Here is a 23,911-nt window from a genome sequence, read left to right on the forward strand (position 1 = left end):
TATAAATAAATATATTAGAAAAAAAAGTGTATACACTATTCAATTGTTTTTTTATTTTCAAAATATACGAGTTTTTCATAAACGTAATACTGCAAAAGTATTGCAACCCATAAAGTACATATATGAAATATGTCAAGTTTGCTCAAAATCAAATTCGAACGTATGTCTGTAATTGAAGAGTTCATTTGAGAACGCAAAGAGACTTGAAACTTCACATAGCTGGATATTTTTGCATGCATATCCGTATTCAAAATGAGAAAGATTGAAACTGGTACCTCCCGTATAAGGTCCTGGTAGAGACTTAAAAAAAAAACACTTTAAATATGATGACAACACCTACCTACAACTTTTGTTTAACACCATTTTCTCACAAATCGGTTCTGATCTTTTTTTGTAAATTCAAGAACTTAGGTCCTGAGGTATGTCTTTTAAAATATTAGGCTAACATGGTCATATACAGTTATCGTTGAATGCCATTTTCATTCTTAATAACATTCACATTCATTTCGATGGCTGAAAAATAAAAGATTAGGTTGTTTAAATTTTAATTGTTAGCTTACTTAAAATTTTTGTCCAAATTTTGGGACAAAAGCTAAATTGAAAAAGAAAATTTTGTGTTTTTAGTTTTTTTTTAATTTATGATTGCATTTTATTTAAATTTCTTAATTTATTTACTTTGTTTTCTTTTCTTTTTTTTTATAAATATTTTATTTGAAATGTCTAAAAAATTTCGATTTTCTTTTTTTTTTATTATTTTTTTTTTCATATGTTTTACATTTTATTTTCTTTTTTTTTTTATTTATATTCTTCATTTATTAGCGAATTTTTTTTTCTTTTAATACAATATTTATATTTTTTTTTGTTTTCTTTCTTTTTTTTATTTATATTAACTAACATGATATTTTTATTTTGTCAGTAGTTTCAATTTCATTTTATATTTATTTTATTGTATATAATATATTTTTTATGTTTTTTTTGTTTTAATTTTATAAATTTTATATTTTTTTTTTATTTGTTTTTATTTAAATATAAAAAAACTTTTATTTTATATTAGTCATTAATTTTTTTTTGTTATTATTATTCTTTGTTTTCGCTATATTTTATTGTTTAATTTCTTTTTCTTTCTGTTCTTTATATTAAAATTATAAACAGTACATATTTTAATTTTTTAATTGCAAATTGTAATTCGGCATTATTTTGAGGTTTTAGAAAAATACAATTACACTTTTTTTTTTAAATTTTTATTTTATTTAATTTTTTTTTGTTTTTATTAAAGTTTTTATTATTTTGTATATTAATATTTCTTTATTTGTTTTTTTTTTTGTTAAATTTTTTATATTTAATTTTTTAAAATTATATTTTAATAGATTAGAATAAAAATAAAACAAAATAAATTATTATTTATTATTTTTCTATATTTATATGAATTATAATTAAAAAAAAAAATATTTTTAATAAAAATTTTAACTTTAAATGGAACAAAATTAAAAAAGAAATATTTAAAATTTATAAAATTAAACAAATTAAAGAAAATTTACGTACCTGGAATGAAGAAAATCTTTAAAAGAGAAAAACATAATATTTAAATTTGATCTAAAAACATTTTATATAATAATTTGAATATTAAATTGTACACAATATAGTGTAGTTAGGGTTGGTATTAAGGTAAGAAGAAAATTATATAGATGAAATAGATTTAAAATTTCCAAAATTTCTGCTGTATTTTTAAAATTTCAAATATTATTTAATAAATAATATTGAATTTAAAATATAATTATAATTTTTCTGTACTATTAAAATATAATTTTATATAAATTTTGTTATTGTTATTTCACTTTTAAAACTTTAGTACATTTGCCTTTGGAATAAAAATCTCGATTCATATAAAATTTTAAAATTATGAAAAAAACTGTAATGATGCAAAAAAATTTTTTTGAAATTCGACTTAGAGCTTAGAAGTGCATCTTAATAATTATCGAGAATCTTCTATTGTTTTTGATTTACCCAAACTTTTATATATACCCTGATTTGCCTATAATTTATCGACAGAAAATGATTATTTTAAAAACAACTATTTATAATTTTGAAAAATTATTTTAAATTAACTAATTTTTTTCTCAAAACATTTTTACTAATTAAAATGTATGAGAATATCTTTTGAACAAAATTGAATTTAGAATGAAATGAAAATTTTAAAGTAATTCTTCCTATATCATCCTACAGAGCTGTATTTTATTGAACTGTATTGAAATCCAAACAAAAAAGAATGAATCGCATAAAAATGTTTAAGTATCATGTGCACTAATGCACTTACAAATTCAATTTAATTGTTTACAATATTATTTTTTTTTTGTATATTTTGTATTAACTAATGTTAGTTAAATACCATAATAGGATTTACATTAAGAAAAAACTAGAAGTACATATATACCAAATTAAAATATGAAAAAAATTAAACTAACAATAAAAAACAAAGTAAAACTAAAATAAATAAATTTCAAAAACTTTTTATTTTTAATTTAAAATCATTTTAATATAAAATTATATATAATATATTTTTTTTATTGATTTTAAGTATATAATATATTTATGTGTATAATAATATAACTCACAATATGACATTATCAGTATTTTATATAAGTATTTATATAAGTATATAATATAATAAAAAAAAATCAATTGAATAATAATCACCACTATTGTAAAACTACTATTTTTAATTAGATGTAAATCAAATTTTTTAGTTAAAGTAAAATTTACAATGCAAAATAAAAAGTTTTTCTGTTTAATTTCTTAACATTTTTTTGAATTGTTTTTAAATTTAAATCATAAATCATTTATTTTTTCTTATTTGTTTTATTAATTTTCAATTAATTAATTTATACTTAAAGTTTTCAATATTTTAACTAAAAAAATTTTTTAATTATTAATTTTGAAAATATAAAATAAAAAAATTGTTTTTTTAATACGAAATTATGAAAAAGATTAGAAATACTATAAAAATTTTCTAAAATTACTAAATTATAGAACCACAAGTTATATATGTAAAATATACTTTTATATATTAATATGTAAATGCATTTACAAATTAAAAGTAAATTTTTAATAACATTTATTTAAATTTATTTTTTTTTTTTGCGTTTATTACATTTGAGATTTTTTTTTTTATAATTTGATTTTTTTCAATTAAGTGAAAACAAAAGTGAATTAATAAAATTTTAAGCAAAAAAAAATTAAGAACAAAACAATTAAACAAAGTTTTAAAATAACCACCAATACTTTTTTTTTTAATAAATTTTAATGTAATTATTTTTATTCTAATACATTTTATTATAATTTATAAATTAAGAATTAGCATACAGAATTTATATTACTCATTTAATAAAATAATTCCATTGAATTTATTTAAATATTTTAGTTAAAAAAGAAATCAGATAAAACGAGTTTATTAATAAAATGAATTTTTTAATTAGAGATCATAGCTATCATCGTTTTATTAAAAAAAAATTTAAAAAAATATTTTAAATTTTTAAAAAAGTAATTTCGTAGTAAATGAAAAAATTTTATTTTCTATAAAATATTTTGTTTTTATATATAAATTTATATTAACTCACAAACTAAAATTCATAAATTTTTTGTATAAATGGTTTTGTAAATTGAATTAAATGCATAAATATTTTTTTTTAAATAAATGTACAAATATTAATAAGAAAATGATTTTGAAAAACTAATCAAACAATAATTATTGAAATTCAATAAAAAACTATTTTAATTTTTAAAGAAATATAAATCGTGCCCATCCCTTATTTATTTACTATATGTACTTAAATAAAAAATTAAAAAATTAAATAAAGTAAAGAAAAAAAAAAGAAACAATGGCAAATATACATTATGTTTTTTTTTTTAAATAGCAATTGTAATACGCACAATATTTTAAAAAGTTTTAGATTCAAATTGAACGCGATTATTACATGATATAAAATTTTAAGTTAAACAATTTGTTTTAAAAATTAAAAAATATAATTTCTAAGAAACTTTTACTCCTTTATTATTTTTGTTTTGTTTAACACATTATTATTTTTGTTTTTTTTTCCTTTTTTATTTTACATAAATTCATATAATATTAAATTTATACATTTATATTCTGTACAAATATTATTATTTCTTATATATTTTTGTTTTTCACTTACATTTATTAAATTTTCATATCATAAATTTTATATTAATTTTTTTTATATATACTTTTTTTTTTGCTCCTTTTAAACTTATTTATTTATATATATATATATTGATTTTTAAGTGATCCACATTTATTTAAATTTATTTTTAATAGAAATTTGTCTAGAATATTTTATAATTTTAATAGTAATTTTTCTCAAAAATTTGTATGAAAAGAACTTTTATATTTTGTAAATGCTTGTAATCAGAATTTATAAAAATTTTACGAAATAATTAAATAAATTAGTTTTTCTTTTGTATAAGTACAAATATTATAAAAATGTAAATAAATGAAATAATTAAATTAAGAAATTTTCGTGTATATTTTTTGAAAAATTTGAATTAATTAGTATTAAATATGTGCGTTCATTTAATATCATTTCTAAATTTTTATGATAAAAAAAAACAATTTTTTAATTGAAATATGGCAGTTATATTTAAATTTTTGTTATAAGTTAGTTTTTTTCTGCATTCCATAATTTTTATAAGCTTAGAAATTGATATTAACAGAAAAAATAAAGTTGAAGGAATAAAGTTCAACTTATTCTGCAAATTTGTAATTTGTGAACACAATGCATTGAAAAAATTAATTAATTAATACTATTTGAACATTGATAACAATAGCATATTTATTCTTGTAATATCAACGAAAATGCTATAAAAAATTATTAAAAATAATATAAGAAATAGATCTCACGAAACAAGATTTTTAACATATTCTCAGTTCTTTGAACGAACTCAAATTCTTTGAATGTTCTGACAAAACTTCTATATTTTAAATAACTGAAATATTAATTATTACCATTTAAAATGATTTATAGATTTGCATTAGAAAAATATTTTAAAATTAATGAAAATTTTATGATAGCAATAGTTTAAAAAAAAAAAGTTCCAAAAAATTATAAACATAATTAAAAATCATACAAAATATTTTTATAAAATTGCAATAACAATCGTATCTAATTAATTTTAATTTGAAGAATTCTAATTTTTGAATTTTTACATTTATTTTATTTGCGCTTTTATTAAACTAAACAAAATTTAAAAATTATTTTATAATTTTATTAATTTACTTTTTGTTATTTATTATTTTTATTTTTTTTTTTATCAAAATATTAAAATTTTGTGGATCACCTTGAATGTTTTATTTTTCTATCATAATCATATATTTATATATGATATATTTATTATGTGCTATGTATATATATATATATATATATTATATAAAAAAATAAAAAAAAAATTATAATTAATTAATAGTTGTAAAAATAATAATAATAATAAAAAAAATGCCATCTACCAATTAGCCATTCCAGGCTTATTGAGTGTCATAAAATAGATTTGACATGATGAAGCACCTTTGGCACTACTGAAGAACACCTTATCATTCCTTTCACAAAGGAATTTTAGACGTTGAGCTTTTTTGTGCATAAATACGCCATCCAAATGTCCAGTTTCAACTGAGCGAATCTAAAAAGTTAAGAACAATTTCAATTTATTTTTTACATTCAAAAGAAAATTATATTAATAAAGGAAAAATAAATAATAATAAAGTTATTCTTTAATAAATTTTATAAAATTAGCAAATAATAAACAAGATAATTACCTCAATTGCTTTATTGCCCCAACCCATAATTTGTCCAGTGCCTATATACGCTACAGAAGTTGGCATTTCACCCCACTAAAATTAATTTAAAATTATATTAAAAATATTAAAAAGATTTGAAAACAAAATTTATATTGTTACAAAAAAATCAAAATTTCAATTATTTTTACCTGTAATACAATATTTTTTGAAACACGTCCACTAGTATTCACATAAACACCTTCATTATCATAACAAAGCAGTAGTTGCATTCCATTTGAATTTGGAAGAGCTACAATGCAATGTGGAACGATTGCACCTTGAGTCTATTTTAAATTTAAAAAAAAAGTTTGATTAATTTTAATACTAAAATACTATTCTCATCTTTTTCAACTTACATGTTTAGGAAGATAAATGTCATAAACATCAGCTGAATCTAAATCAACGGCATGAAAACCTTCAGCTGAACCATAAATAACTTTTAATCTAGATTGATCTTCAATTGTTAAATCAACAAGTAATGGTCGATGTTCTAATTCTCCAAAATTCTTGAAAAATAATAAAAAGAAAAATTAATTTTTTATGATAAAATTTAATTAATGATAATATCTACTTTAAATGCCATAAACTTGTGATATGGTTTTGGTGCCCACGCATAAATTTCAATTGAATCCTTAAGTGCAATCACAAGAAATTTTATTCTTTCATATTTGACTATTTTGAAATGAACAGCGCCTTGAAGATCACCAACATTTATCCAACCATTTCGTCTTTCGACTTGCTATAGATTTAAAACAAAATTATTATTTTTCATTAAAAACAGTATTGCATACAATATTACATAGGTATTCAATTTGAAAACCAAAATTCTTTCACTTACATCTGACAATCCATCAGTCCGTAAAATTTTTGATTTTAACCATGACAAATAATACACTCTTACTCGATTCTTTTTACCCGATATTGTAACCAAAATATTTTGGCCTTCCAATACTTCCATTTGTTGGAATCGCCTTCTTGATATTAACTGATAAACCTTAAAATAAAAATAAAAAATTAATTAATGTTTGCTTTTTAATTACATTAAACAGAATTAATGACGATTAAATATTTCATATAATTAACATACCTTTCCTTGACCAGAACGATCTAATAGCATTAAACCATTTTCAGTACCTATTAATAAATTAACACCCCATAATGCAGCACATAAAATTTCCGAATTGAAACGTTTTTTATATTTACGAATTTCAGGTGTATCACTAGCAGCATCATGTGATGTTGGCGTTACATTAACATTAACATGACTTTCACGACGTGATGATGAACCAGAACCACCAGCACCAAAACCAAATGTTAAGAAACTTTTCTGTTTCTGTTGCAATGCATATGCATGCGGTGGTAAATTTTGTAGTTGATGTTGTTGTTGTTGTTGTTGTTGTTGTGATTGTAAATGGTGTTGCCGTTGTAAATATTGATGTTGTTGTTGTAATTGTGGATTATTTTGATGTAATAATTGTGAATTATTAGATAAATTTACATTATTATTTATTTGATTATTTAAATTAATATTATTAATATTTGTTGAAATTAAATTAATACTACTTGAGGAATTTGTTATATTTGTTATTGATTGATTTGGACTATTTCTACTTGGCGAAGAAGACATATTAGAAGAAATAGTCGATTGTGGCGAAGAATTCATAATAAAAGATTTTGATGGCGTGGAATGCACTGAATTGTTGATGGCCAAACGATACTGGAAAATAATATTATAATAAAAAAAAAATAAAGAAAATTATAAAGAAACAGAAAAAAAAAAAGATTTGAAAAAAAAAAAAAAAAATAAAAAAAACAAAAATTAAAAGAATAATAAATTGATCATAATTTTATTTAATAGCAACTTTTGATTGCAAACAACAAAATAGCTTTTATTTGAAAAATATACTGCAATTGCAATTTTTATGAACTGCTGACAAATATTTATTTATTGGCATTGTTATAAAGTAAAATCTGCTAAATTAGTTTTTTAAATTTTAGGTTACGAAAATTTTTTTATTACAGATTTGACAGCTGATTTTAACTGAATGTAATGTAAAATGTAGTAAAAATAGAATGTACTAAAAATCTGGAAAATCGATTGCTATTCAAACGTATTCAAAAAGCTCATAAGATTATACGCGTAGTTTGTAAATGAAATCATTATTTTCGGTGTATGAGTTAAATTATACCTAAATTTTTTTTCATATTATATAACTTTTGTTTTATTTTTATGTAATTTTAATAATATGTATAAGAAATTTCAAATATTTTAATTAAAGGGCAAAAATAACGCAATCATGTACGCATTTGTTTGAGATAGTGTAGTTATGCTTTATTTTAGCTACTATAAGTAGTTTGAACAGTAAATGGAACGCAAATAATAATTATGAAAAATTTTTTTGACAATTATAAGAGCCATAATAACACAGTCATGGCTAATTGTATTGATATACATTTATTTAATTAATTATTATTATTTTTAGTACAAAATAATAATTTTTAATATAAAATTATGATCACACTTTCAACAAAAATTAAAAACAAAACAATATGAAGACAAAACAAATAAAAACAATAAGAACTACAGAGTATAAATTAAACTAATGTAAAACTAAAATTATGAACTTATTAAAAAAAAAAAGTTATAATAAAAGTAAATAAAAGCAAAAAATGAATCATTAAATACCATCTAAAAAAAAAAATAAAGTTAGTCTAATTAAAAAACTGAGGTAATTAAAAAATATTAGTCTTTCCCAGACGCCACTGAATTTTATTTAATTTTATTCTTTTAACTAACTTAATTTAATTCAAAGAACTCTAAATTTGAATAAAAAATAAATTTTTGAAGCAAATTTCATTTTAAATTAAATTTATATTAATTGCATTTTTTACAAATTTCGAATTTTATTGACTAAGTACAGTGAAAATTGATTTTTTTTTTGGCAAAGAATTAATAATGATTAGTAAAATATAGAGTTCCAAAATGCATAGAATAATATTGTAACTCAAACCATTCAAGCTTAACTTTGTGCATTGTGGAAATTATAAAAACAAGTATAGTAAATATAAGCGGAAACGTCACTTTAGTATTATCTGTAGAATCTGTCAATTTGGAAGCTTAATTGGATAACCTTAAATTTACAATTTTCAAACAATTTTTCAATTGAATACTTTTGCAAATGACGTTTCAGATTATATCTGGGTTTTTAATTAGCAAATTTAATTTGGTCAAATAAAAATATTTGGCCTTTTTGGACGTGGATATTATTTTAAATTTGACATAAAACGATTTGACATAATTTACTTTTAAAATAAAATTTTGAAAGTTTATTTTACAACATGTAATTAGTAAAAATTAAGTAGAAGAGCAGCTTATATTTTAATATTTGATGTTAAATAACATTGCGATTAACAATGAAACATCGACTCCATATTTAATTACAAAATAATTTTTTACGTACATGTAACATAGAACTGTGTTAGATTAGCACTATTTGGAAAAAAATTAAATTCCAATTGCATAGAGAAATTGATATATTCAGTGCAAATTATAACTGCAAGCACAATAATTAAGAGTACAATGTCAATTTACTAATGACACGAACAAGAAAAATACATATCAGTTGCCAATTAAACAAAAAGCATATTTATTTGAAAAAAATTTGATGAGAAGTTTTATAATTTTAATTTGTCGAAAAAATTGACATAAAGTCTTGACATATTCAATTTATTTTTTTTCAATTTCATATTCAACTCTCTTTTGATACAAAATTTTCTTTTCTGGTCCTCAACATTATCATTTTTTTCATAATATCTAGATGCTTTTATTATTTTTTTAATATAAACTATATTAATTAATTTTTAAATATAAGCAATTTTATTTTTTTGGAATATAAGATTCACAGGAAGAAAAAATGGGAGAAATTATAATTTGAACTTATAAGAAAATGAAGAATTTTTGAATAAAACAAAAAAATTAAAAGGTCGAAAAAATAATGAAAATAACTCATAAATTTCATATATAGTGTTCGAAAAATAAACCCAGAATTAATTTATAGTGCAAAAATAAAATTATAATTTTGAAAACTATAGATTTTTATACTTAATTAATAATTATATAAGAACATAATTTATTGGAAATAGGGGATAAAATATAAATATGTAAGTAATAAAAATTATAATTTGTACTGCTTGAAAATTAATTTATAATATGCAATAATTAATTAATTATTAAATTCCGATTTCCAAAGACAAATTTAAAAGAAAAATAATATTTTGAATATACTTACAAATCACATAAATCCTTCATAATAATGTTTTTATTAATTATATTAAAAATTACTTAAAAACAAACAAAAAAAATATTTGATTTTATTCAAAATAAAATCAGTTTAAATTGATAATTATCGAGTGGCCATCAATATTTATTAAATAAAAAATATTATAAAATTCATGGAAAGACAAAAATTTATACATTTTTCTTTTTTACACCTAAAAAATCTTTTCATTAAATAAGTCTATATCAAATTTTATTTTTTACTACTTATATTTTAAATTTTCTAAAATATTTTTCTTAAAAAAATTAATAAATATTTTTAATTTAATATTTAACTGAATATTCTAATTATTACATAAAAATTTGTAACAAAAAAAAATAAGCAATCGCTTAAAAGACAAAAGTGGATAACAAAATATTAATCACGAATTACGAGTACAACATGTTTGTTAAAATGTTATTTGTTTTATGAGTGAATTTCATATGTTAATGAAATTAATGCTGGCATTAACGTCTATAAATCATAAGAATCCAATAATACATTTGATACTTTTTGACATTTGTCACATTAGGCATTTTTCAAAATTTGATAATTTTTTTATGAGATAATGATTATGAATATTATGAATTTCATTTTTTATATGACATTATTTTTCGAATATAAAATAAAAATTTAAGCAAACACAAAAAAAATAACAGCTAATATCAAAAATAATTAAATCTTTTATTAAGCACATTTAAAATTTTCAAAACTATAAGCATTCCGATAAATATTTGATTGATTGAATGATATGAAATTACAAAATTAAAAATATTTTTTTATTATATTATTTTTCTTATATTTTATGAGTGGCTTCCATACTGTTAAAAAAAAAAGTTTTTTAAAATAGAAAATTCTGACGCTTATAATGTTTTGCTATTAATGTTTTTATTTTCGTAAAAGATTGTATTATAGCCTAAAATTCTTAATAGCATTCAAATCTAAACTCAAAAATACATAATTGACTTTATGTCAAATTTATACAAAGTTACTGAAATTGTTTATATTTTGAGACATTTTTTGAATTATTATTGTGAATATGTTTTCTCGGAAGTCAGAATATCACTTTACATTTCAAAGCGCACACAAAAATAAATAATATTCTTGCCTAAATTTTCATACTAATTAATAAATATTATGTAAGAATAAATAAAATCTTAATTTGTAAATCGTTTAAACGATCGTTTTTCTTTTCTTAACTAGTACGGAAGCCATTAAAAATAACACTTTAACAAAACTCATACTTATTCACCCATATTCATTTCGGTACACACACCACTTGAGGTTATGAGATATTATTGAAATGTATTTTGTTTTTTAGTACGGGAGTTCAAATTTTGAAACTGATTTTATTCAGAAAATTGAACTAATTGAAATGTCACTAACAAAATATGGGTGATTATTCTAAAGAAAATATCACATAAGTACGTTTTAAAATTAAAACTATTGCTTTTTTATGAATTGCTTTTAAACTCTAACACATTTTTTTCCAATAATTTGAAAAACAAAAAATTAATACGAAAATAAAAAAATGCATTTTATTTTTTTTTTTCTTTGTTGAAAAAAAAATAATTATTTGTACAACAAAAATTTTTCACTAATTTTATTAAATAAAAAAAAAAACAACAACTTTTTAGAAAAATTATATTTTCTTACCTCTTCACCCGATTTATCATGACGTGGTGGGGTAGCAGGTGAAGCTTGACTGAGTAAATCTGGTAATACACTGCTTGTTCGAGTTCCAGGTGTTCCAAGACCACTACTTTCACCACGCTATTTATAAATAAATTAAATTTTAATTTTTAGAATTTTCTTTTGTTTCTCATTATATTTTTAAATAAAAAAGAATATTATTAATAAATTTATTTAAAATTTTTAATGTATAAATGCTTAATTAATATTAAAACAAAAATAAAAATACAAAAATTATTAAAAATTAATTTAAAATTTAATTAAAAAAATTAAATTAATTTTTAAAATAAGAAAAAAGAATATAACATTAAAAAAAAGTTCTTTTTAAGACAAAAATATAAAATATAATAAAAAGTCAAAGTATGTTACAATTATTTTTACTTTTAAGAATTTTTGGTTAAAAAAAATAATTTTATATTTTAGGATTTAATTAAAATGTTCACAATTTAATTTGAAATGCTTTTGCTGTTGTGTGATTTTCTCAATTGTGTCAGAAAATCTCAAATAACATTACATTTATACACCAAATTTTTCATTACTCATAATTATTCCTCACATACACGTTCTATGGTAAAGTAATTTGACCACTATCCCCAACAGAAATTAAAAAAAAAATAAATTGAAGGAAATGCAAATTTGTACATGAAATTGCATTATTCAAACAATTATAATATTTAAAAAATTAAAAATTAAATTAAAATGAAAAGTACTACTTTATCGAAATAAATTTTTTACAGATTTATATTGTAGTTTTGTAAAAATTAATGATTGAAATTAAAATTTTTGTAAAGTCCTTGTCAAATTTACAATTATTTAATACTTTAATCCATTTGACCATTTTATTTATAATATTCTTATAAAAAATTTTAATTTACTTTTTAATTTCTGTTTCTAAATAATTACAGCCCAATAGTTAGTGTATCTCGTCTTTTTCATTTCGCTGTTTATTCACTTTTAAATTGGAATTCTCAGATTTTTTTTAAAATTGAAAATGTCATTTCATTACTCATTGGATTTTTGTATTTTTTCACAAAATATTAATTGTATTTGTCACTTTCAAAAACAAAATCAACTGAACAGTGAATAAATTTTTTATATATGTATTTGTTTTTCTAAAACATTTTAGAAAAAAAACAAAACACGCATTACGAAAAAAGGCTTCTCACTCGAAAAAAACTCATTTCTTTCTCTCTTAGCGAGTAAAAAAGAGCGCTAGATACACTTGCATTATTCAAACAATTATAATATTTAAAAAATTAAAAATTAAATTAAAATGAAAAGTACTACTTTATCGAAATAAATTTTTTATAGATTTATAGTATAGATCGCCCCCCCCCCCCCTTAAACTTCAAAATTGCTAGCTAATGTTTTTTTTCTTTTAAATTTCAAATTTAAAATTAAAATCAAATTAAATTTTAAACAAATTAATTAGATTCCTATTTTTGTTTACTCTTCTTACAATATAGTTTAATTTTTTTTTTAAATTTTGCCAATAAATTTATATAAAAAAGGAAGTATACATTTTCACATTTTATACTTATAAATTTGAATTTTTTTGTTTTTGTTTTTTGGTTTTTGAACAATTAAAAGCATAATTATACATATATTTTTATTAATTAAATTATATTAAGTATACATATATAAAAATATTCTGAGTGTTAATTTTTTTTACACTAAAATTACTAAAAAAAATTATAATTATCCGTATTTTTTTTACAATAAATACCTTTCCAAAAAAAAAAAAAAAATACAAAAGCATTAAGATTTTAGAAGCATACAAAACAAGAAAAAAAAATATGGGGAATGTAGTTAATTTTATTTAATTAAATTTCCATTTTCATTTTAAATTAAAAAAAAAAAGAGGAATGTTTTTCTTTAATTTAATTATTGAATTATTGAGTTAGTTTTCTAATTATATTTTAATATTCTAAATTTTAAAATATAAATAAAATTAAATAGTTTTTTCTTATTGCTATAAAATCTAAATTTGAATAAAAATTTTTATTAGCATTTCTAAACTAATTGAAAAAAAAAAATGAAATTACAGCCATTTTTTATTTTTTTTTTGTTATTTCTTATTTAATTAGTTCATAATTAGTTTAGCAAATTTATTATTATTATATAAAAAGCTATTATATTATAGTTAATAAGTTAATAATAAGGTAAGTAAAAAATTGTAAAAGCTTTCAACCATTTTAATAATAATTTTAATTTTTTTTTTTGTTTTCCACAAAAAAAAATTATTATAAATGTAAATTTTTTTAAAAATATTTTTCTAATCAATATTTTATGTTTCGTTTGTATTGTTTATAAATTTTTTTTTTAAATGTTTTAAAAATTCGAGTATAATCATTTTTAATTAATTTTTAATTACAACAGTTTTTATTTATTATTTGTAATTTTATATTGAATATAAATAATAATCAAAAGAGCAATATATGTTAATGGTTAAGTAAATGAAACGATTCTATTTTAAAAGACTAGTTCTTCAAATTTCTAGTTTTTAATTTTTTGTTCTTAAGCAATATAAGAATTAAATATTATTTTTTACAAAACCCTAAATTTATATTTATTTTCAAATCTATTTAAAAGATCCGAATTTAAGAAAGTAATCAGTTTCTTTATTGAAAATATTTTAATCAATTTTTGACATTTTTACTAAATTTTCTTTTTTTTTTCAATTTAAACACGATATCGAGATTTCAGATTCACTGAACAATATCAATACAATTTTCATAATTTCATATTAATTTTTTAAGCAATTAATTGATTTTATTTATAAATTTTCTTTTTTAATTGAAAATATTTTTTAACCTACATATTTTTAGCCTACATTTATCAATACGTATTTGATATTTTATTTTGCAAATCAAAATTAAATTTAATATTACAAACAAACAGGAATTTTTAAAAGTTTTTTCATATTAATTTTTAAATATTTTATAAATATATTTCCTGTTTTACATTTAAAGTATTATTAAAGTAGAAGACTATGTCTTTGTCAAAAATATTATTGAGGAGAATTTAATATAACGAATTGTTGTTTTATCAATATTTGTAAACTTATTTACTTGCTTTAATAATTTTGAGAATTTGAAATAAGTAGTAGAACTTCAAAAGTTTGTTTTATTAAAATTTTAATTTAAAACTAAAGGTAAGTCTTAGAGGAAATCAACAACAAAATTAAAATTATCTGAACCCTTAATAATATATGTTGAGTCACATAACATTTATATTGGGTTAATACTTAAATTTATATTACTTTTTTTAATAGTTGCAATAATTTTTTAATATAATAACAAAAATTGCTTTATTTAATAATTTACACTTTTAAATATTCGATATTTCTATTAAAAATTCTTCATTTTAACAAAATGATTATACTCTTATAATTTTTATACATTTGAATAATTGAATATAAAAAAAAAGTAATCTGTTCTTATAAAATATTTATTGATTAGTTTTTTTTTTTCAAATATATTAAAATAAAAATTAAATATTATTAAATTTTTGTTTTTTTTTTTCTTTTTCTAAAAACTTTGTTTAATTATTTTTTACAAATGGTATTAATTAGATATTTAATAATAAAAAAAAATAGTTATGTGTATAAATTTTAATTTCAAATTAAATTCAAATAAAATTAAAAAAAAAAACTAAATTAAGTAAAACAATAAACAAATTGGATTAAACAAAATAGTTCTAAGACTACTAAACTTAATGTCTAATATGTACAAAGAAACCGAAAAAAAAAAACCAAATAAAATATGGAAAAAATTAAAGCAATAAAAAAATCAATCAAATGAATTGGATGTGATCTACAGAATTTTCATATAAGATATTTTCAAAAATGCATATTCGTAGAAATATAGAGATGAATGGTTTTTAAATATTATATATATTTACAATAAAATTATACATAATTTTAAAAACAAAGTAAACCCAACTCTTATGATATAATTTTTCTAAAAGAAAAAACTTTTACGATAACAATAAGGAAAACGAGATTTTATGAATTTAATAAAATGGTACTTATATTAATTGTAATATAAAACATATTTTTGAAAAAATAAATAAAAACAACGTATTTTACAAGAGATATTAATTATAATCCTACAAATATAATACAGCATTATTATATAAATTTAATATAGAAACTATTTTAAATATTTTTTGTTTCATTTTCAATTCTTTGTATTAAATACCAAAATTTGATTTGCTTTGTAGATGAATTTGCAATTCGAGAGTTCTTATTTTAATTTATTATTGATTTAAAATTTTTATTTTAATAACATAACAATGAAAAATTTTACCGATTGCAATGATATTAAAATTAAAGGAAAATGTTTAAAATATTATACAAAAATTATAATACAGTTTTAGTTCTCGAAATTAGGAGAACTGAATTAATTTTCAATTATTTAATATTTATATTGAATTCAGTAATTTAAAAATTGTATTCTTTTAGTAATTACTTAATAACTATTGTAATATTACATTTATGTTCGCTATTTGAATTCAATATATAAAATGTTACTATGTATTTATTTGAACTATAATATCTTAGTATATAAAATTATTAAAAACAAAAACTTTCTATTTAAAATAAAAAAATCTTAATTAAAAAAATAAATATACATGTTTCTAATTATTTATTTTTTCAAAATATTGTATGAGAATGATTCTTAACCTTAATCAATTGAAAATAATATAATTATTTACAATTCCATATGAAAAAATAAATAATAAAATAATATTTACAACAAAATTTGGTATGCATATTCGAAAATAAAAAACCTAATATACAAAAGACATGAGTAATTTTAACCAAATACTAAACAGTTTGAGAAATTCCTTAAAGTAAATTAAATGGATTAAGTTATACAATGTATTAATTAATATGAATTGTTAAAATGTAAAGAATATAGAGTAAAATGTTAATAACAATTTTTTTTTTTATATAGACAATTGTATGGTAAAAAAAGAACTCAAAAAACATATAATTTGATAACAATTCCATGAAAATTTTCCAAAAAAGAAATTGCATTTTTTCAGCAAGATGATTACAAAGCTTTGATAAACAGTTGATCAAAAGAAAATTTTGCAGTTAGTCTCATCAAATTCCGACAGACAAAAATTTTGATCACATTACGCACTGAATTCCAACTTGAATATGACGAATGGATTTATTAGCCAATTTTTTTACACAATAGTAGCATTATAATATATTGGCAGTAGTTAAAACTAAATCATCGCAATATAATTCTTTATACTTTTGACAAATTCGTACAGTTGTTACATCATATTGTCATTGACCAAATATTTTACTCGAATTCACAAATAAATCCGGCGAATTCGAAATACAAAGCATCAAACAATCACGTTCGCCAAACCGATATTTTTTGAATTATCGCTTTTCCAAGAAAATTTCCACAAAATTGTATAGTTTAGAAGATAAATTGTTAGAAAACTAGTAAGAAGTAAGAATAATCTTCACAAATTAACTTTTTAACATGTGTACATATTACATTTATTTCTACTTTTTGTCTCGTTTTATGGATCGGTAATAAATATGATTAAAATTTTATATTTTTGTTAAAAAAAATTTGAATACAATTCAAAAAACTTTATACCATTATATTAACATAAAATTATGCATTTTTGAAAATAACATGTTTTTTTCCCTATGTTTTACTAATGAATATTATTTACAACCAAAATTTTTTATTATTTCTTAAAATATGTGCAAAAAGAAAAAAAACAGCAAACGAATAATTAGTAAACTAAAAAATATATTAAATTCTTTCATATATTATTACTTTTGATGTTAAATAAAAATTTATTAGTTCAGCACAAATCTAAAAAATAAAATATAAAATGTTAATAAGTATAAAATAAATTAATATAAAAATAAAAGATTATAATATAAAACAAAAATTTTACATATTTATATATTATTACATATGTACATACATACTTGCCAATTAATTGAAATTAAAAAAAAGTAAATAGCAAATGAAAATTGTGCCATTAATATTAATAATGAAATAATTAAAATTAATTTTACACAAAGCAAATTTATGCCACTAAAAAATAATTGAAAAAATAAATAAAAAATATGTACAGATTAAAAATAAAAAATGAGTTAATAATAAAATATTAGACACAAAAAAAAAATATTTTTCAATCTATTTCGAAAATGTTTTTAAAATATTTAATAGCCATAATCTTGAAAAACAAAGTTCCATCAAAATGTAAAATTTGAATTGTAACTTGATGATCTAACTAAATCCCGCCAATATATGTCATTTGGAAAATAAATGATTCGTTATTTTAAAAGTAGAGAGTTAAGATTTTTAAACATAACTTGTTTACTATTTTAAATAAACGATAATTGCAGAGCCGCAGGAACATCTTCTTTAATATATTATATTTAATATAAATATCATTTAACTGAGTCTTTTTAAAATGATTACCTTATGACTGAGACAAAAATTTATAATTCAATTTTTTTTTATATTCAAACGCAGTTGACACGCAACAATTCAAAAATTTAGAATTTATAAGTTTATAATTGACCTTAATAATTCAAATTATTAAATTTATAATTGACCTTAATAATTCCTGATAATTCAAATTAATCGAATTAAAGATTAAATAAAATTATTGAAATACTTGATTCAGTATTTGCAAGTAAAAATGAAATTTTGATAGCAATGTTAAAAGTTGTTAATAAATTTCAAGAAATATCAAGATACAAAATAAAATAGATTTTTAATTTTAAATATTAAATAAAGTTAAAACAAAATTATAAAAACAAATTTTTACAGCAAAAATTTTTTAATGAATTCAATGAATTTTATTCCATGGAGAATGTTTGCATCTATAAAATTCAAAATTTAAATTATGTATATACTTCAATCGAAACTTTAAATATTATTTTGTCATCTGTATAATTAAACAAATTAAGGAATTTTTTATATATAAATTAGCATTTCAAATTTTATATAAAATTATATATTAATCCTATTTATTTTAATTGCAACAGAGTTGATTACACAATTTAATAGCATTGAACATTTAATTTGGAAATAGTCGATATCAAGATTACTATAAAATATTTAAAAAGTTATTGTCATAAGATTACCGAAAGAATTATGGTCATTACCTAAATGCAAACTAATATGCAAACTAATTTATTTAACAATTAAAAATTATATTGCTAAATAAGTTAATTTGACGTTAGACTTGCATTTTGGTAGGCAGCCTTGTATATTAATTATTATAAATATTATAATTAATATTATAATTATTTTATTATATAATTATCAAAAATTTGTGATCATTTCCGTTCATCAATAAAATAAAATAAAAAATAATAAAATAATAAAAATGTTAATAACACACATAGAAAAAAAATTATATATATATATATGCAAATTAAAATTAAAATTTATGAAATTTCTTCTTCTTCATTTTTTCATTTTAATGATAAATTTGATGAAACAAAATTCTTGAGCTGTGATAATAATATGATTTAGTAGATGATGTGGTGATGTGATGTGATGGTGTAGTGGTGCAATAATTACATTTATTATTATTTATATAATATATATATAGTAAACATTATAATATTAAAATATTTGTGATTCAAACATTTAATTAACATGCTAAACAAAATTTAAGTATTTTATAAAGAAAATAGTAATAAAAGTACATTCATGTTTGAAAATTAAGATATTTAATTATATAAGAGATATAAATAAATAAAAAATTTCTTTGTTATTATATAATGCTATCAAAAAAAAATATCAAAATTGCGTTTTACAAATCATACAAATGTGTGAAAAAGTTAAATGAAATTAACAAAACAAAAAGTAAATTTAAACATGTGCAAATATGAAAAACTAAAAAAATTATTTTAATTAAAGGAGCTCATTATAATATGAATAATTATGACAGTAAACTGAAAATGTCAAATTATATTTATATAATAATTTTAAAATTAATTATGGTGTAATCAAAATGTCATGTAAATATTACATAGTTGTACTCGTAAATTGCCTTATTCAATTTATTTTAATAGATAGATTATTCTCCAGTTCATAAATATTTTTTCGACAATTGAATTTGGCAATTTTTAAATGATTTTACGTGTCAGAATATCGATATACAATGTATAAATTTTGATTTTGCTATAAATTGATTGGAAAGTACAATATTACGAATTTCGTTTTAAATTTTTGCGAATTTTGTTTTAAAATAACTATAATTTAATGCAATGTTTACATTTACGCTTTGACAGCGGAATATTCAATATTATGAAAACTATTAAAAATTTAAAGACAACTATTAAAAATTTAAAAAAAAATTTTAATATAATAAATATGTATACATAAATAATCAATATCAAATTTTAAAATTCTGATAAGTAATGAAATTGTGACGGGAGAGCCACTAATACAATAAAATTAAATTACAGAGCACTTGACATTTTATTACACCAAAATATTCAGTAAAGAATAATGACAAAATTAAAAATATGTTTGTATATATTTGTAAAAGTAAACTATTTATAACAATAAATTAACAAAAAAATAATCTAAAATAGTAAATTATAAATGGTAAAAGAAATCTTGTATTTGTATTTTTGATCAAATTTTTAAAAAATAATAATTAAATATTTAAAACGTTTTTGATCAAATTTAATTAAAAATATACAAAAAATTAACTTTGTAATCAAAAGTAATATAAGTACATTATATAGTTACTCTCACAAATTGCTTAAATTTATAATAACATTATTCTAATTTTAATAAATCCATTAAATGATTACTTTATAATAATTTTTTTGTTTTCTTTTGTTTCTTTTTTTGTTTGCAAATTGTTTCTTAATTAAAAAAGTAACTATTTTTTTTTTTATGAGTAAAGCTATTTTGTAAATATAATTTTTAATTTTCATAAACTACAAATTATAATGATCTCCATGTAATTACAAATATTTTAGCAGTACTTATTTTAAATTTAAAAAGGTTATTATAATATCGTATGTATTTATATATAAATGCATATAATGCAAAATGTAATTATATTTATAATATATGAGTGAATTATTATTTATTATTTCAAAATTGATGCTTAATTATTTTATATATCATTTGTCAAAAATTAATTAATTAATGAATAATTTAAAAAAAAAAAACAAAATTTATTTTCTTTAGTCCAATTTTTTTTTAATTTAAAATTTATCTTTATATTATATTATATATATATATATATAGAGAAAGAGAGAGATGTTGACATGTTAATGATTTTTTTTTTTTAGTTGTTTACCTGTTGTTGTTGTAATTGTTGAGCTAATAATAATTGTTGTTGACGTGTTGTTGAATTTTTAACAAATATAACTGATTCAGTTTTTTCACGTCTTGGTCTCAAAAAATTTAAATTCTTTGATGTTAATGTACTGCTCCAACTAGTAGTATTATTATCATTTGTTGATTTTTTTGTATTGTTACTACTACTACCACTACTATTACTACTACTTTGACAAGTAATATTTGTAATACTACTATTAACATTAGTATTATTATTACTATTATTATTATTATTACTTTTGTTGTTTGTAACATTTGCAATTGCTATTGTTGATGAAGATGTTGTTGGTGAATTTGAAGTACTTGTGTTATTTGTAGTAATATTTGTTATATTATTAACTAATTTATTTGAATTTGAATTTGAGTTTGAATTTGAATTAGAATTAAAATTTGTAATTGTAATATTACTAATATTACTATTAGTATTAGAAATAGTTTTATCATTTTTAGATAATGAATGTGGTTGTTGTTGCTGTTGTTGTTGATTAGATCCAATACTATGTTTAGTACAAAAATCTGTTAATACTGGTTCACCTTTATTACGATTACGTTGAAAAATAGCACTTGACCGTTGCTGAATTTGTAATGGTATACTTGGTAAATTATTAATATTTCGTTCACCTAAAATAGCTGAATGACGTTTTGATAATGGAAAAAAATCAGAATTTTCACGACGGAATCCTCTTACAAAATTAATTGGTAATTTTGAATCAGATTCTTGTCTTTTGTGATTTTTACTATTATTATTATTGTAATTAATTGATATATCATTATCATTAGCACCACTACTACTATTACGTATTTTATCTGGTGAACGTTCTTTTAAATTATTAATTAAAGCATGATTAACTTTTGCATTTGCAGCAAAAATTTCATGTTTAATACGTTCCTCAAATTTTATTTTATTATTAAAATCATCAATTGATATTTTATTTTTATTCTGTTGTTGTTGATTATTAATAAGACCACCAAAATTAGGAACTGGTTTTTTAAATGGTTGTATATCTTTATTACAATTATATTGTTGTGATGATTGTTGATGATGTTGTTGGCCGCTTCTTGGATTCAATTTATCAATCATTGATTCATTTGATCTAAGTGAACCATTATTACTATTTGATTGATGATTATGATGATGATTTAATGATGAACGATTTGGAAAGAATCTTTCAAAGTCCCAATCACGTAATAAAACTGCTTCATCATTTTCCGAAGCTGATGTTGATGATGATGTTGTTGATGTTAACGAATTATGTTTTTGACTTTCAAGTTTCTGTGTGTATATTAATACAGAATTTTGGGTAGTTTTATATATAGATTTAGAAAAACCAAATATTTTGTAGAGAAATTTATTAGTGTTTTTTTTGGCATTTGAATTTCAATTACTTTCAAATTTATAAACTTCAATTAAAATGTCAAATGCTTATGTAATCCTTTCTCTTTTTGCATATATGCGTTATGTCTAACACAAATTGATTAAAGAAATATTTGTTTTTCGTGGATTTTTATTTATTTTTGCATATTTTAAATTTCTTTTGATTGCTTCAAATGCAAACATATTGAATTTTAGTTTTATATTTTATAAAAATTTACTAACATTGCAATAAGTTTACATAGAAATAGTTAATTTTTATGCAAAAAAAAAACATTTTTGTTACAATAATTAAATTTTTGTATATATTGGCAATTTGGAATTTTTTTATTTAATTTTTTTTTATATTTTGCAGCAAAACTGATTCATTTGAACAGATAAAAATTTATTATTATTACTTAAAACAGAACATTGAAAAAAAAAATTAATTGGAATTTATCAAAATGAGCTCCAAAAATAAAAATAGCGATAGCCATTAAAAATATAAATTGAGTAAATATAATTTATTTTTTATATGTGTTGCTGAATTGTGAAAAAATTGTAATTTGTTATGCATTTTAGACTTTTTGAATGGCATAACGGAATAAAAAAACGGAAAATTTAACAAAAATATGTTAATATTATTATTATCGCACTCGTGATGCGTAACATCGTACCCACTATTACATCGGAATTGCAGTAAAAGTGTCTGTCACTCTACAATATGATGTGAGGTGAATTACTGCCCCTAAATTAAAAATCATTTAAAAAGCGCTGAATATACCCATGCTATAAATTTGCTTATGAAATTTTAACCACCCTGCTTTAGTACCTATTACTTCTTTTCTTCAACGTCCATTTTTATTTCAAGTTCTTACATTCAAATGTAGTTTTTGATTTTAATTTTAATTTTGTATTCATAACATTCCCTTTATTAATAACCTAATATTTTTTTTTTATCCAAATTTATATTATTATCAAATATTTTTGTTTATGATTAATAAATTTCTACAATGTTTATACGAAATTCAGCTTTAAATTACAATTAAGAAATTTAACAATTTTTCCAACATATAATTCAGCTATTTATTACACAAAAATCTATTGCCAGCTACATAGTTGAGTATTGAATTCCAAACACCCAAACATCACATTTAATGTATATTATTTACGAACAATAAAAATTAATTCAGTTGTTTTGTTATTTAAATTCAGCTTTTTCAATATTCAAATTCAGTTAAATACTACTAATACTATTATGTGGTAACACTGAATATTTTATATGCATATTTATAATAATTTTATTTTTTTTTTTTAATATTCAATTTAATTTAAT

The 23,911-nt window shown here is 19.0% G+C and overlaps 1 protein-coding gene across 11 annotated transcripts in view; it reads right to left on the reverse strand.

Moving 5' to 3' along the window:
• Positions 1–4,728: 4,728 nt before the first annotated feature.
• LOC129612899 (serine/threonine-protein kinase mig-15) overlaps positions 4,729–23,911 on the reverse strand; it is an 80,745-nt gene continuing 61,562 nt past the window's right edge. For 4 of the 11 annotated variants that reach the window (XM_055526720.1, XM_055526717.1, XM_055526719.1 and 1 more), the window contains 10 exons: positions 21,184–22,497; positions 11,818–11,934; positions 6,933–7,562; positions 6,684–6,839; positions 6,417–6,584; positions 6,202–6,351; positions 5,995–6,129; positions 5,825–5,899; positions 5,519–5,688; positions 4,729–5,412 (listed from right to left, as the gene is read on the reverse strand). In XM_055526720.1, the coding sequence (XP_055382695.1) occupies positions 5,406–5,412; positions 5,519–5,688; positions 5,825–5,899; positions 5,995–6,129; positions 6,202–6,351; positions 6,417–6,584; positions 6,684–6,839; positions 6,933–7,562; positions 11,818–11,934; positions 21,184–22,497 (2,922 nt within the window). In that variant the 3' untranslated portion in view covers positions 4,729–5,405. Of the gene's footprint in view, positions 5,689–5,824; positions 5,900–5,994; positions 6,130–6,201; positions 6,352–6,416; positions 6,585–6,683; positions 6,840–6,932; positions 7,563–11,817; positions 11,935–21,183; positions 22,498–23,911 lie in introns of all 11 variants that reach the window. The other 7 variants (XM_055526724.1, XM_055526723.1, XM_055526721.1 and 4 more) reach the window with 6 other exon arrangements.

Source organism: Condylostylus longicornis, unplaced genomic scaffold (assembly GCF_029603195.1).
Source record: "Condylostylus longicornis isolate FDR11 unplaced genomic scaffold, ASM2960319v2 ptg000077l, whole genome shotgun sequence".
Lineage (NCBI taxonomy): Eukaryota > Metazoa > Arthropoda > Insecta > Diptera > Dolichopodidae > Condylostylus > Condylostylus longicornis.